The sequence below is a fragment of the Coptis chinensis genome, chromosome 2 (genome assembly GCF_015680905.1).
Source record: "Coptis chinensis isolate HL-2020 chromosome 2, ASM1568090v1, whole genome shotgun sequence".
Classification (NCBI taxonomy): domain Eukaryota; kingdom Viridiplantae; phylum Streptophyta; class Magnoliopsida; order Ranunculales; family Ranunculaceae; genus Coptis; species Coptis chinensis.
Genome location: NC_141457.1, coordinates 16,432,362 through 16,447,866, shown reverse-complemented (window position 1 = coordinate 16,447,866; position 15,505 = coordinate 16,432,362). Strand labels below are relative to the sequence as shown.

The 15,505-nt window shown below is 38.2% G+C and overlaps 2 protein-coding genes and 1 non-coding gene across 3 annotated transcripts; all 3 read left to right on the top strand.

The window, feature by feature from the left end:
- Window positions 1-385: 385 nt before the first annotated feature.
- On the top strand, window positions 386-1,035 carry LOC147515125 (uncharacterized). The gene is made up of 2 exons (XM_086592800.1): window positions 386-470; window positions 569-1,035. The coding sequence occupies exons 1-2, from the start codon at window positions 386-388 to the stop codon at window positions 1,033-1,035; spliced, it is 552 nt and encodes a 183-aa protein (XP_086448926.1).
- Window positions 1,036-1,119: 84 nt separating this feature from the next.
- LOC147515124 (uncharacterized) lies at window positions 1,120-2,067 on the top strand. Its single transcript, XM_086592799.1, has 2 exons — window positions 1,120-1,369; window positions 1,496-2,067. The coding sequence occupies exons 1-2, from the start codon at window positions 1,120-1,122 to the stop codon at window positions 2,065-2,067; spliced, it is 822 nt and encodes a 273-aa protein (XP_086448925.1).
- Window positions 2,068-3,750: 1,683 nt separating this feature from the next.
- On the top strand, window positions 3,751-3,944 carry LOC147515123 (U2 spliceosomal RNA). The gene has a single exon (XR_015214536.1). It is a non-coding gene; the product is annotated as a U2 spliceosomal RNA (small nuclear RNA).
- The last annotated feature ends 11,561 nt before the right edge of the window (window positions 3,945-15,505 follow it).

Sequence of the window (15,505 nt, the reverse complement as noted above, 5' to 3'; positions counted from 1 at the left end):
GCTAGAGTACTCACTCCACAATGATAGAGCATATTGTTTTTATTGTTTTCTCTTTGAAACCAATCCTCCGTAGCATCCGGTGTTTACCATTGATGGGTTTCAAAATTGGAGGAAAGTTAACAGTGGGAAGTAATGTCCTTTTTTGAAACATGAAGGTGGTATTTGTTCTCCACATAGGTTGGCAACATTGTATTGTGAGAATCTAATGAATCCTTCTCGGCATATAGATAGTGTTATCAATAGACTTTCTAATGAAGCGATTGCAAATAATCGGATCCTACTCCGAAATGTTGTTCAATGTATTTGGATGCTTGCACTATAAGGGTTTTCTTTTAGAGGCCAAGATGAGTCAAAGAAATCAAAGAATTGTGGAAGCTTCCTTGCAATGTCCGAGTTTTCAAAATTGTTGAACAAGAAAGTTGTTGAAATAGTAGGTAATTGTTCGGGAAAGGCCATGTATACTTCACATGGTATTCAAAAGGCACTTTTGCATATATTTGCCGAAAATGTGAGAAAAAAATACGTGAGGATGTTGGTGATGCAAAGTTTTGTATCCTTGTGGATGAAGTACGAGATAATTCACGAAGAGAGAAAATAGCAATTATTATAAGATTTGTTAATCGTGATGGTTTTGTTAGAGAGAGGTTTTTTGCTATTGCTGGTGTTGAAGACACTTGTGCATTAACTTTGAAAAAAGAGATTTCCAAAGTTCTTACTAGTAAGAATTTGCTTATTGGAAATATGAGAGGCCAAGATTATAATGGTGCTAGTAATATGCGTGGTCAATGGAATGGATTACAAACACTATTTCTTAAGGAGTGTCCTTATGCATATTATGTGCATTGTTTTGTGCATCGACTACAACTTGTATTAGTTGTGGCTTCTAACGATGTTTTTGATGTTAGGTTATTCTTTTCAAAGTTGGCATCCATTGTTAATCTCCATGTTCTGCGTAAGAGGAAGAAAGAGTTAGAGAAAGCTCAAAAAGAGGAAATTGAAAACTTGTTAGCAATTGGTGAACTTAATAGTGGATGAGGTGCTAATCAAGTTTGTACATTGCAACGAGCTGGAGAAACTCGATGGAGTTCTCACTATAAATCCATTTATAGCTTGGTGGAGATGTATGATACAATTTATACAGTTCTTGAACTCATCATGAAGAATGGGTCTAGTAACACCATGTGTGGGGAAGCTAAGGGTTCTTATGTTGCTATGAGAGACTTTGAATTTGTCTTTTATTTATTGTTTAGGACTAAGGGAATCACAAATGTACTATGTAAAACCTTGCAAGTGAAGTCTCAAGACATTCTAAATGCCATGGGTTTAGTCTCAAGTACGAAGGAGCTTCTTCAAGAGTTTAGAGAAACAAGTTAGGATAGTTTCCTTGGGGATGTGATTTCTTTTTGCAAGAAGTATGACATTGATATTCCTAATATGAGCTCTCGTCATATGACGGGTACACGTCGTTCTTGCTAGCAGAATGATTGTATTACAGTTGAGCAGCGCTGCCACATTGATATATTTAATGCTGTAATAGATTACCAGTTGGTGGAGTTGAAGAGTAGATTCTCTAAGGAGGCAATGGAGCTTCTTTCTCTTAGTTCGGCTTTGGACCCGAAAGATGCTTTTAAGCACTTTCATATTGATGATATTTGCAAGCTCGCCGAGAAATATTATTGTGAAGACTTCACGAAGCATGAGATACTTATTTTGAGAAGTCAACTACAACATTATAAGCTTGATGTGACTCGTCATCCTTGTTTTCAGAAATTGTCTACCATTTCTGAGTTATGTCAAGCTTTAGTTGAAACAAGAAAGTCAACTATTTATCATTTGATTGATAGATTGATTCGTCTTGTCTTGACTCTTTCTATCTCCACAGCGACTACTGAACGAGCCTTTTCAGCTATGAAAGTTGTCAAAACACGACTCCGTAACAAGATGGATGACAAGTTTCTTACGGATTGCATGGTTATATACATCGAAAGGGAGTTTGCTAACGAAGTTGATATAGATTTAGTAATAGATGAATTTGATAAGAAACGTTACAAGTCACGATTTCATTAGTGTTATGTTTTAACTTTTGGATGTCTTTTGTTATACTTGTCAAGATCTATTGTGAGTATGTGTCTATGTGAAGACATTTGTTTTTGTTCATTTTGAATAGTATAATGAAAATGATTATTTTTTGGTATGATGTTTGTCGGAAATATGAAAGCGAAGATGATGCCTGTGTAGTTTTTGGTGGGACATTGTTATAGTTTCATTTTTTTTAGTTTAACTTAAGTACAGCCCCCTCCCCCCAAGCTTAACATTCCTGGATCCACCCCTGTACCCGAGCCATTTTTTATTGTTCATAGCTCATGTTGAGGTATGAATAACATTGTTCATTGACCCAAATAGGTTCATACTATATACACCGGGTCATTTCAGTTGGGCCGAGCTGTTTATTATTTCGCGTCAGGGGTATACCTGATATTTCATCTACTCGAGCCGTTTTTTATTTCGCGTCAAGGGTATACTTGACCTTTCATCTACCCAGTCCTTGTGAGTGATAAAAAAATGTGGTGTTGAGTTACTTTTTCCGTCGTTTTGTCGTTGAGAGTCACTCCCTGACAGTAAGGAATGTATGCTCTATTGCTCAAGGATTCTAATGTTTTTATCTCTATTAATTTTATGAATGTACAAGATTGTGCAAGACTTATTTCAAAATGCTCTTCTCTATTCATTTTATCTTAAGACACTTTTCATGGAAAAGTTACTTAGGCATGCCAGTGAACTTTTATTGGAGAATTCTCCACGAAAGTTCTTGGGGGAGGTGGTAAAATCTCGTTCGTGATGCCCCTATCTCATGAAGATTCTCAACAAAAATGCAGGTTTACCTTCCAATCAAACATACGTTGAGATAAAATGATAGAGGTCAATTACAAACTCTAATAATTTTAGCACGCGCCTTTCTATAGTATCTCTTTTTAGTTTGTTTCATAACCATTGATCCTCTTTCCAAAATTTGTTGTTCTTGTTCTTTTGCTCTTGCTATAGAGTTAAGATGCTCTGACATCCAAGACAATGTTTCGGAATGTAATACCGTCAGTAAGAGGTAGGCTTCTCCCGTATTGATCCTCCCTTATTGAGTTTCAATTCATTCCTCGGCTTGAGTAAAATTCGATATAACGCTCGATAGCTTGTGATGCCATACATTAATTAGAAGGTCCCCTAAAAGAGAACTACATTATTGCTGAATTATACTTGGCTTCCTTCATGAAATCTATGATGTAATAGTGGACACTTTAATCAAGATGCACTTTGCTAACTGAACTTAACTTGGAAATTATCCAACTAATAATTGTTTGGTTCATCAAATGGGTAGTTGTGGTGTACAACCTTTATTAAAGTCCTCAGTGAAATCAACTCTATCCCATATCGACCAGCCACATAGTGCAGCAAAACAAAAGTGGTTATAAAAGCAGATTTGAGATCTATCTAATAAAAAGGCTTGGTGTGGGGCCTGCAGGGCCCTATCCGGCGGCTACAAATGTTTCTCACAAGTTATGATATGGTAGATCCAAAGTCTTATAGGATATGTGCAATTTAAAATGTTAATATGAAAGAGTACTTGATCATTGATGATTTGGTCAACAATGGCTGCTTTGTGGGCTAGGCTTTTATCATTCGGTTGATTGGGGTTATTTTGGGCCTAATTTGAAATAGTGCCCTGGGTACAGGCGATATACTATTAGCATACATCGCATACCTTTCTCCGCCTTTTGGCTAAGATCAAGTGAGTATCTGTTCTTATCAATTTAATATCTGATATGTGGGGCATTGCCTCACACGATATTAAATTAATCTTTTAATGGGGGAAGGTCCACCACAATAGCACTATTGGAACTTTCAGGAGTCGCCTATGTGTTGCCCTACTGCATAGGCCGGGCTCACCTCACCAAATCAATTGAAAATTTTAATTCATATTAGTTTTGTATAGGTTTTTGTTTCGTTTGCATCCAAATCATTTTTAGTAGTTTTAATTGGAATATCAACTATTATTACTAGTTTTAGTGGTTTCACCTATGTAGAAAGTTTTTTTTTTGAACAATAAGCTGGGGTTTTGGTCTATCCCTAACCTGTATTAATTAATCCTCATATACATCTTTCCCTACATATCCTCATATACATCCTTTACAATAGTCTGCAACATGAAGAATGTTCAAAAACTATCCTCCTATATGTAGCTAATGTCTCTTTTACATATCCTCCTATGTAGAAAGAATGTTACATGAAGAGGCTTGTTGTTACATGATTCTTATAACAAAAACTACTATAGCTAATGTCTAATAAAATCTATAGTATGTCCGGAATGAATTTTCTATAGCTTGGGACAAACAGTGGCCTAGTAGTTCTCCAAAGATAGTCTTCTAAGTTCAAGAGAGTACCCTTTTTAGCATCTGCATTTTCCCTAAACTTAGCTTCTTTCAATGTGTGAGTGATCCACCATTATTCCATCTACGAAGCGTCTCTCATCCATCTTGTTTTTAGGTGCCAAGGGAGTGTCTTTCCTTCAACTGCCAGAATCACTGCCATTGAGTCACTATCTGTCCACATGTTCCTCCATCCTGTATCAACTGCCATTTCTAATGCAAGCACCATGGCTATGCATTCTGCCTTGAAGGTAGTTACTACTCCCAGTCCATGCACAAGTACTCCCAAAAGCTCGTCTTTGTTGTCCCTGAAGATCACTCCTGCACCTCATACTCCTAAATTTCCAATGACCAAGCTAACTGTTAGCTATTACTACATTTACACCTGATTCAGAACCTATAGTATAATATAGATGATGTAGCCTAACTATTAGAGAAAATAACTCTAGAGTTGCATCCATAAATCTGTTAGAGTGTGTGGACCGAAAAGATGAATAGTCCCACATAGAACAAGAATAGAGTTCATCATGGATTGATAAAGTGGGAAGCACACTAACTAGTACCAAGGACTTTCCGGATTAAACCACACATCCATGGCTAAGATGTGGCCCAAGCTCAATGGGTGGTTAAGTGGGGGACAATATCGGTACTAGTTATCCCATAGGCATGGAGGCCCAGGCCTGGTGGGTGTGCCCAGGTCCTAACAACTGGTATCAGAGCAGATGGTTCGGTAGGGACAAAGAAACTGATCATGCATAATCAAGACACGAAATCATTCAAGTTGGAGCGCCAGTGAAGGCCGCAACTTAGGCCCGTTACACCAAAGATTGGTGCCCCTTGGATGTTGTGGAGATTCGAGAGGGTGTAACTCGAGGTGAATCTAACAATATGGAATGATGTTCGAGGTCGAGTAGGCTCTGGGGTTAAGAAAAAGCCACCTCCCTCAGAAGCCCAGACACACCAGAGCTCTGGCATTGGATCGTGCTTAACGATGAACGAATGGGATCCCTTGGAGTTCGGTCCAAGGTGGAGATTGTTAGAGTGTGTGAACTGAAAAGATGAACAGTCCCACATGGAACAAGAATAGAGTACGTTCATTATGGGTTGATAAAGTGGGAAGCTCACTAACTAGTACCGAGGTCTTTTCAGATAAAACCCCACACCTATGGCCGAGTTGTGACCCAAGCCTAATGGGTGGTTAAGTGGGGGACAATATCTGTACTAGTTATCCCATAGGCGTGGAGGCCCATGCCTGGCGGGTGTGCCCAGGTGCTAACAAAATCTCCTTCAAAAAGGAAAACCCAATATTAATTGCACAGTTGATGTATGTCTTATACTCTTATGTGACTGGTTTTATATACATGGGTTTGACCGTTTAAGATATGAGTTGGCCTATATATTTGGTTGTGAGGAGTTGAACAAATTTGGTTAGTCCAGGGAAAACTCTCAACTTGCAGTACACTAATGGATCAAAGGAAGATGCGTTAATTTACTTAGTACCCGCAGAACTACTCTTTCTAGACCAAAATATGTTTAGTCTGATTGAGTGATCCTACAGACCAAGAAACGTTCAAGCAGCGGTAATAATGCTCTATTTATTTATAGATACAAGCAAATTTCAAATAACACCGATATTTACAATGAAAAACAAAATGATGCCTTGGATATGTACATGTAGTGGTAGTGTATAGAAATGCTAATCTTCATAATTTGCTGGGGAATGCAAATGGCAGCCAACAGTCGATCAATGTCCAGCAATCAAAAAAAAATGTTACTCATTGATTTGCATTGAAATACATGCGATGATTGCGATGGGTGTGTATACTTTAAGCTTCTCTAAATATTTTGTCCACTTTAATACATACTAACGATGGCTAACTTGGGATATAGCTTGATAAATTATCTCGTTCAGGTTACACGACGCCCTGTCTTTTGAGCTCTGAAATCAGGTATTCACCGATAATGATCAATTTAATTACTAGCTAGTTTCGTTTATCCATCGTTAAATTTAGAAGCTAGGATCATGTGCTTTTTACCTGGCAGTAGTAGTTTTATGTCAACGGAGTTGTGGGGATGATGCTTGTAATTCTTGCGTACATACAAATATATCAACAGAAGACAAATCATGAACAACAAAAGATATGCAACGTACTTCAATTTTTTGGCTAGAAGAGCCCACAAGTAAATAGACAAGGCAATGACAAAAGTTATAGAAGTGAATAGCAAAAGACATGCATTAATCCTTTTATGCATTCTATGGAACCAGATTCCGATAAGGGAAGCCGTATAAGATACATAAACCAAGGTTATGAAAATGAAATCAAGCATAAGATTTGAAGTGAAAATTTTGGCTGGAATATAAGCAATAATCCCCAACATTTTCATATGTGACACCTAGAAGCCTAACTAGCACAACAAATGACATTGATAGTAGCATGTCATACCATAAAAAGGAAAGATGGACTTTCAGGCACACACTGTACATAATCAGAAATTGAAGCGCAAGTGTGACTAGCCACGTCCACTTGCTTGATCACCATGCCATATCCTAAGAGAGAATTTAGACCTTTTTTGGATCGATATAGCCAAATAAACGTTAAAACTCCAAAAAGATAGTTTTTCCTCTAGTTACCCCTAGAAAAAGATCTTACCTTTAGTTTTACCTTTACTTAAACAATGGGGGACTCTAGTGGGAGAAAGGGAGTAACTTAGCTTAACCTAATTCTGCTATCAAGTGCTCTGGTGTTCAGCTTTGTTGACTATTTTCAGTCTTCTCTCTTAGGACTACCCAAAATTAACAACCTTACTTTCCTTATTAGTTTTGTTTGACCTTCTTGACCAAACCCTTCCCGCCATCAAAACCTTTTTTTCGGTGTATATAAAAGAGAGATCAGCTACTTCCATCCATGTTTCTAGCCACCCCATTTCTTTAAATAGCAGATTTACCTTCTTCCTCCACTAGCCCCCCAGCTGCTTTTGTTGGTTCGTCTGGGATGCGTAACCAAGGTTCTTGGAGTTCTCTTTTTAGAGAAGGGTCTAGTAATACAAGCAATTCTCTAAGAATCTTTGAAACTCATCAAGTTGATGGAGTTGCCGAAATTCCAGCTAGTATTTTAGAGCAAGGAGTATCCTTTTAGAGTGACTATGTTGTTGTGTTCTTTGTTGAGAAAAGACTGCCATTTCCTTTGGTCAAAGCAACTCTGGCTTGATTATGGAAGATAAAAGGTAGCTATACCATATCTACGGATAGAGAATTGTTCTATTTCAAGTTCAATTTGGATGAGGATAGAAGACAAGTGCTGGAAGCGGATCCCATTTTCATAGCTGGTCGTTTATTTGTTTTTCGAAAGTGGACTAGAGAGGTGGAAGCTCAACGACACAGGATCACAAAAATTCCCATCTGGGTAAAGATCATGGATATGCCTAAGGAATTATGGACAGGTGATGGGCTAGGTTATGTAGCGAGCCTGAAAGGGAAACCAGTAAGTATAGATGAGGCTACAAGGGCAAGAACCAGGCTCAGTTTTGCTAAGATATGTGTTGAGGTCCCGATAGATTTTTCGTATAGGCCTTCTATACTAGTGAAAATGGGTGAAGAGGTTGTAGACCTGGCACTAGAATATCCTTGGGTGTCGGCTTCCTGTACAAGATGTAGCTTATTTGGGCATAAACTCTCAAATTGCCTAGCTCGACCAAAGCAAGTTTGGAGAGCCAAACCTATACACAGAGATAGCGCATCACCATATAGGGGGACAATCCGAGACGATAACTCTACTGATGGAGGTTCTACCTATGTTGACTGTGAGGATGGTGAGGTTATGGAGATGCAAACCTCTGGGTTAGAGATAGTTCAATATGAACCACCAGTGATACCAGTTCAGCAAGAGGCCGAACAGAATTTCACTCCTGTCAATAACAGAAATGCTCGAGTTATGCATAGGCCAGCAGTTAAGGAGTTCCAGATCTCCTCTGATAGTAGAACTACAGAGTATAATGAAGTTACCATGCTCGCCCAGGGAAAAGGGAAGATGTTACAGGAAGAGTACGTAAATGAGCAAAATTCGTTTGAAGCTCTAGCTGAGACTGAGGATGAGATAGAAGATGACATATCTAAAGGGGTCCCTGTGGAATACTTCACTGATCATTTACCCTCGAGGGATGTGGTGGTAAAAGCTAAAGACTCGAGCTTAAAAAAGAGTTGTTGAGTTTGAGAAAGAAAGTGCGAGTTCCAGAAATGAGAAGAGCAAGGAATCCCACATCAGCGAGACAAAGAAAAGGTCAGGCAGACCCAAGGGGTCAGGGATGAAAAAACACTAGATGGTATCGATGATTAAATTTTGAGCTCGGAATATCAGATGGCTTAATGACTTCAAGAAAGCTGATGAAATTAATAGTTTCATTATGAAGAATAAATTTTGTCTCCTGGGATTGATGGAAACTAAAGTAAAGGAGGCAAAGAGTAGCATTATTAGTAGTATGTGTGCACTGATAAGCACCATAAACTGTAATATTAGACCCCATAGAGACATAGCAATTTGGTTAATTATGTGTTTAATAATTAGGAAATAATCACATTTTCATGCTTTTACAGGTTGGAGCAACTAACGTAAAAATGATGATAAAGCCAGCATTTAAGCACGGAATAGGGAGTATACATAAGCTTTCCAATTAAGCCCATGTGAAGCCCAACAAATCCGGACTAAAGCCCAAAGACTCAAGCAGTACATAATCCAGTCAGAAATGGGATTAGGTGCATTGAAGCATCAAACTTCCGAAGCTCATATCTCTTGAACCAGGACTCCGAACGCGACAAGTGAGCTTCTCAGACGATCAGTGCAACGAACTCTACGTATAGGCGGGAAATTGTAAAAATGCCAAAAGATCGGACCACCACTGGACACTGCACATGGACCCACTAAGTGGGCCCGCAAGATTTGATGAGTCATCATGCAAGTCAAGACAAAAAGAGCAAATAATTGGAACAAAGTGACACCTTGCATATAATTAATGAAGTTAGATAAGTTTAGGTGCTAATAGTGAAAACAAAGCAAGGTGTCACTTTGCTTTGATTTTGTGGATAAGATGGAAATAAATGTGTTTTGGCGTTTCACGTGGGATGGAGGGAGAATTCTCTCATATAGAGGAAGAAAACAAAACAAAGTGGAATCACCCTCCATTTACTCCTTTGACTTCTTTTTCCGTTATTTTCCTTGTTTTGCTTTTAGTCTTTAGTTTTTGGTTTTTAGTAAAAAGCTTATAACATTTTAATGGTGGAAACAACTTGCTAGTTCTTAATAAAACTTCTTTCTTTCTTAGGTAATCAGGTTGTTTTACATTCCTTTCTTCTTTCTCTCTCTCTTTAACTTATATACCTTGTAGCCTTCAAACAATCTAAGGATCATGAGCTAAAACCCTCCAAGGTAGAGGGTTAATGATGCTCATGTGAGGATTCATATAAATTTCTTAGAAGTAGAATTCACTGCCTAGACTTAAAGACACATGTAACACACTACCCCAAAATGGTAGTGTCCGGCCAAACTTGAGGCCTGGAAGTGAAGAAGGACTCGCGTGCGCCTCCCTTTTTATGCTTGGGCTAACCGCGCGCACGGGTATTATTTGACTTATTGTTTCCATATTTGACAAGAATATGTTTTATGAGTCCAGGAGTTGAGATGGAGTTTCAGAGATGAAATTATAGTTCACCTCCTTATACTAGGAAAATGGACTTAGAGATGAGTTCATCTCGCTAGGGATCGACGCTCAAGCTGGTTCAGGTTTGATAACAAACCCGAAACAACTTAGAGATAGTAGTAATTCGATACTAAGATAAGATAATAAGACCTATGAGTAGCATGATCCTCCACCCCTTCTTTCTCTTTGAATATCTTGTGAAAATTCTTAGCTTTTTACCATTTTCGTGTTTCGCATGTTAAGGTCCATTAGGATTAAACAAAGCAAACTTAGCTAGCAAATTAATATGAAACTTACTCACTAGTTTCCTGACTTAGAGCATAAGAAAGTTGTATGTTGTCCTAGAATTTAGGTTGGTTTGAATCCCTACTCAACTAAACGCACGAAGACACGTGAGTAAGGATCTTGTATTTACACCAAACGAAGAAAAGAAACCAAATCTAAAGTCCACAAAGTGTGAAGATCAAATGGCGCCGCTACCATTCTAAAGACCCAAGGACCTTTGTTACAACCTGGAATTGCCCAAAGGGGAAACCCCCCAACTTCATTCCCTTCATTCCTTTCATTTGTTGTGTTTTCGTCGTTTTTTTTTTGTTTTGAATTTTTCCTGCGTTTTAGTACTGACCACCTATCGGATTTTTGGTTGCACTTACAGGACACAAAAGTTAAGACCTGGAGCCTCATCAATACACTGCTATAAAAATTTGAGCACATTGTACCTGATTACTGCGCGTGCGCGATACCTCACTCGAGTCCGCCAGCACTACCTCACGCGCACTGGTGGTTATGCTCTTTACTTGCTAGTTTTTCACTAGCAGCATATACTGATCATTCTCATTCCAAAAAGACCCTAAGTATTTGCAACTGTAACAACCACTTCATAATTAAATTGGGTGATTTAGGATGCCCGCGGGTTGAAACGATAGTTTCATTTCTTCAGCGGATTTGCGGGACGGTACAGGTTCCAAATATTATAGTATTTTTGCATGATTCACATGTATATAGTTATTATGTCGTAATTATTGGACTATCTTTTGTGTATTACGTTAATAATATGTATGAAGCATGTTAATACCCCTGTGAATATATATATGCAGTTAAGTGGTTATGAATTGCATATTAATATATATATACATACATGTGGTACTATTTTGCATGGATATATTTATCTATACGTATAAGTGTCTGTTATTGCATGTTTAGTATTTATCTACGTATAAGTAAACTGTCGTGTTTAATAAGTCGATTTTGTCATGAAAGAGGAGAACATTCCAATGAGGGTTAAAATCTGAGTTGGGTAAGTTGTTTCTAAATCCTGCGAGGTGAAGCTGTTATGTATATGACAATCGCAATCTCAATGAGTATTGACAAAATCAAATTATTATGCAAAACAAGAGTCGTATTTTAGTTTATGTATAATACGTTGCATGTTTAGTTTACATCTTTGCATATTCGTATATATGCGCATACGTATAGTATCTTCGCATGCTACCGTATCTAGATACATATGAGTAATTATAATTTGCCTGTTAGTGTAGATATATGTATATGTAATATCTGTCTACCTATTAGTTTACATATATGTATTACTGATGTGTATTTGCCTATACGTATCGAAGTATTTATTGATGATACAACCTTGCCTATTCGTATTTCTATAGGTATGAGTAGAGTATTTTCACATGCTACTGTATCTAGTACTATATGAGTAAAATGTATTTGTATGATTGTACTTTACCCCTTGCATAAATTTTAATTCCATAAATCTTAATCATATTCCAACGGTGTCTAAGAAACTTGAAAGGTTGAGGTTACTTAATTAGAGCTGTGCTTGCATATAAATCCTCCCTCATATATCTTTCTTGTGACCTAGCTGTTGGTTTATGTACACGTATTCCTAGCTTCACTGCTACGTTAGCAGCAGCTTAGGCCTATGTTGTTCAACTATAATGCTTCAAGATAATCATAAAATTCAAGTAATAATAAATTTCTTCTATACATCAGATCTAATTTGATACTTGCATGAGATTAAGATCCGGTACTACTAAATAATTTGAACATACCTATCGTAAGAGAAAATACGATAGGCAATTGCGTAAGTTCTCACCTCAAAATTGTTCTTCATCTGTTAATAAACTTCATTAAGATCCCTTGTCGCCATTAACTTCTTTCGTTATGGCCGCAAAACTCCACCAGCTGAGAAGCCCCTTTCGGACTTCTATACTGCTTTACAGGAAGGACCTTCTTCCTGCATCAAACTTGAGGATATTGCTGGCGATTTTCGAATCTCGCCTAACGTTTTTGGATTGTTATCTGTTTATCATGGTTTAGATCATGAGAAACCGTACAATCACCTCCGTAGGATTCAACAAGTAGCCACAACATTTTACCATCCCGCAGTCTCTACCGAACAACTTTTGCTTAGGTTGTTTCCCTTCACTTTAGCTGATAAAGCGTCAGTTTGGCTAGTAGGCCAACCGCCACAATCCATAGACACATGGAATAAACTTGCAAGCTTTCATGCTACAATTTTATACTTAAAAGAAAACTACTGAAATGCTTCAAAATATCCAATTCTTTCGTCAAAATCCTCATGAATCCTTTACGGAAGCATGGAGTCGATTTACTGATCTTCTTTTAGAATGTCCTCATCATCAGCTCAATACTGCTGTCCTTGTTTGTTCATTCTTTAATGGACTTTCTGATCATCAAAAAGAAACACTTGATATAATGAACAGCGGTTGCTTCATGGATAAAGGAGCGACTGAAGAGTATAATTTTCTTGAAAAACAAGCAAAAGGAGGTACACATTAGGGTAACACTGATTCTTCTAGATCATCTAAGGATACTGTTACAAAAGCTACATCTATTTTTGAGGTAAAACCCGATCCCGAATTAAAAAATATGATATAATCCCTCACTAAAAAAGTAGATGCCCTCGCAGTTCAAGTAAACGATCAACTCCCAAAATAGGTCATGAACGTTAACACATCCCCGTGTGTTCTTTGTCTCAGTCTTGACTATCTTGATGCTTATTGTCTCTTGTTATATGCCTCCCCTTCTCAACCATCGAAAGAGGCATGTGCATTCAACATTCCTAATGCACCTTGGAGACAACATTCGAATTTCGCTTGGCGCCCAAATACCCAATAGATGGCTCCTCCAGGTTTCGCCAATCCACCTGTTTGACCACCCAACAACTTCATTCCATACCGCCAAGGAAATAATCAACAGTACCAACAAAGTCAAAATCAGTTTCAAAGTAATTCCAATGCTAACTACCAAAACAACTGCAGCCTTGTTCCAGCCAATCCTAGTCCCAGCTATAATCAACAACCTCTCAGCAATAATCATGAACTAGTACCTAATGCACAACCTGCGCCACTCGTTACGGATAGTACAAGCGAGACTTTCTTAGCCTACATGAACCAACAATCGCAAATACTAACGTCTATCCAATAATCACTTCAACAATTAGCGCAAGAAAAGAGTCAGAAGGGCGTGTTTCCTGGACAAGCAGTTTCGAACTCTAAACCAGCAAACACTGCCTTTGAACTCACCAATGCACCTGGTACAAATACTCCAAACCAAGGTGAGGTGCACGCAATCACTACTCTTCGATCTAGAAAAATTGTAGACAATCAAATGCGTATGCCAGAGGAGCACCCAAAGGTATCCGAAGGTTCCACTGAATCTGTTTCCAATAATGAACCTACGATGGATATGCTAAGTCCAACAAAGTCAACAACTAAAAAATTAGGAGACGAGCAAACGGATCCCTATGCCAAATTTCGCCCTAAAGCATCGTTTCCTGCCCGTTTGGCAAAGAATAAACCAGATGAAAATTTCGAGGAAATTTGATAAACGTTTCAGAATTTGACAATTAACTTACCTTTTCTCGATACCCTTAAACTATTGTCGAAACATGCAAAGTTTCTAAAAGATATGTGCACCACAAAAAGGAGAACCAATGTTCCTCACCAAACAGTTTCCATCCATCACCGAACACAATAGTATAGTCAAATACAAGGATCCTAGTAGGCCAACAGTTCCATGCACTTTAGGTGACAAATATACGGCTACTGCGCTACTAGACCTAGGAGCTAGCGTAAACTTACTTCCATATTATTTATTCAAGCAACTAGGTCTTCATGAGCTTAAACCTACCACCATGACTTTGCAATTAGCAGATCATTCTATTAAGTATCCAAAAGGCATTGTGGAAAACATCCTTGTAAAAGTCCAAGACTTTTACTATCCCATCGATTTTGTTTTTTTGGATACAGAAGTTGCCTGTGACTCCATTCTAATCATCTTAGAACGTCCGTTCCTAGCAACCGCGAATGCTCTTATTAACTGTAGGGATGGTTCCATGACCATGTCCTTCGGAAATCTTTCGGTCGAGGTAAATGTATTCAAGTTGATGAAACAAATTCCAAAAGCAGACATTGAGGGTGAGGTCAACATGGTTGACAGCCTTGTGCAGGAATATTTAGGAAACTCTTTTCCTGATGAGGAAGTACACCAATTTCTTTCCTTTGGCGGGTCTGAATTTGATGTCGATGATTATACTCAAGAAGTAAACACGTTATTAGAGTCAATACCACTATTTGACCTTACTATCGTGTTGTCCGATGACTTGGATGAACATCAATCTATTTTCTCGATGGAAGCCGACTTTCCTCAAGAATATTTGATACCCACCCCACCCACCCCTGATTTAAAGCCTCTTTCTTTGGATTTAAAATACATACATCTTGATCCTGATGGTAGTCATCCAATTATCATATAGTCACAATTGACTGACGATCAGAAATCTTGTTTAATCGATGTCATTCAAACACACCGTTTTGTTATTGAATGGTCTCTCGATGACATTAAAGGCATTGACCCTAGCATGTGCACCCATCGCATACATCTTGAAGAAAATGCAAAGACATCGCGTGAACCACAATGTCGTCTAAACTAAACCATGAAAGATGTGGTACGGGAGGAAGTTTTATAGTTACTCGATGCGAGTATTATTTACCCTATCTCTGATAGTGTTTAGGTGAGTCCAGTACACGTTGTTCCCAAGAAGTCTGGCATTACAGTTGTGCAAAATGAGAAAGATGAATGTATTTCTACTCATATTCCAGTAACATGGATAATATGCATCGATTATCGCAAACTTGATGCCGTCACTCATAAGGATCACTTCCCACTTCCATTCATCGATCAGATGCTTGAACGGTTGGCAGGTCATGCATATTACTGTTTTCTTGATGGTTATTCAGGATATTTTCAAATAGTTATAGATCCTGCTGATCAAGAAAAAACAACATTCACTTGTCCGTTTGGTACATTTACGTATAAATGAATGCCTTTTGGCCTTTGCAATGCCCTTGGTATATTCT

What these genes read in the sequence shown, in the direction of transcription:
- LOC147515125 (XM_086592800.1), top strand. Translation starts at nt 386, where the DNA reads ATGTCCGAGTTTTCAAAATTGTTGAACAAGAAAGTTGTTGAAATAGTA. An exon ending in GGCCATGTATACTTCACATG is followed by an intron (nt 471 to 568) that starts GTATTCAAAAGG and finishes TTGTGGATGAAG; the next exon opens with TACGAGATAATTCACGAAGA.
- LOC147515124 (XM_086592799.1), top strand. Translation starts at nt 1,120, where the DNA reads ATGTATGATACAATTTATACAGTTCTTGAACTCATCATGAAGAATGGG. An exon ending in TCAAGAGTTTAGAGAAACAA is followed by an intron (nt 1,370 to 1,495) that starts GTTAGGATAGTT and finishes ATTGTATTACAG; the next exon opens with TTGAGCAGCGCTGCCACATT.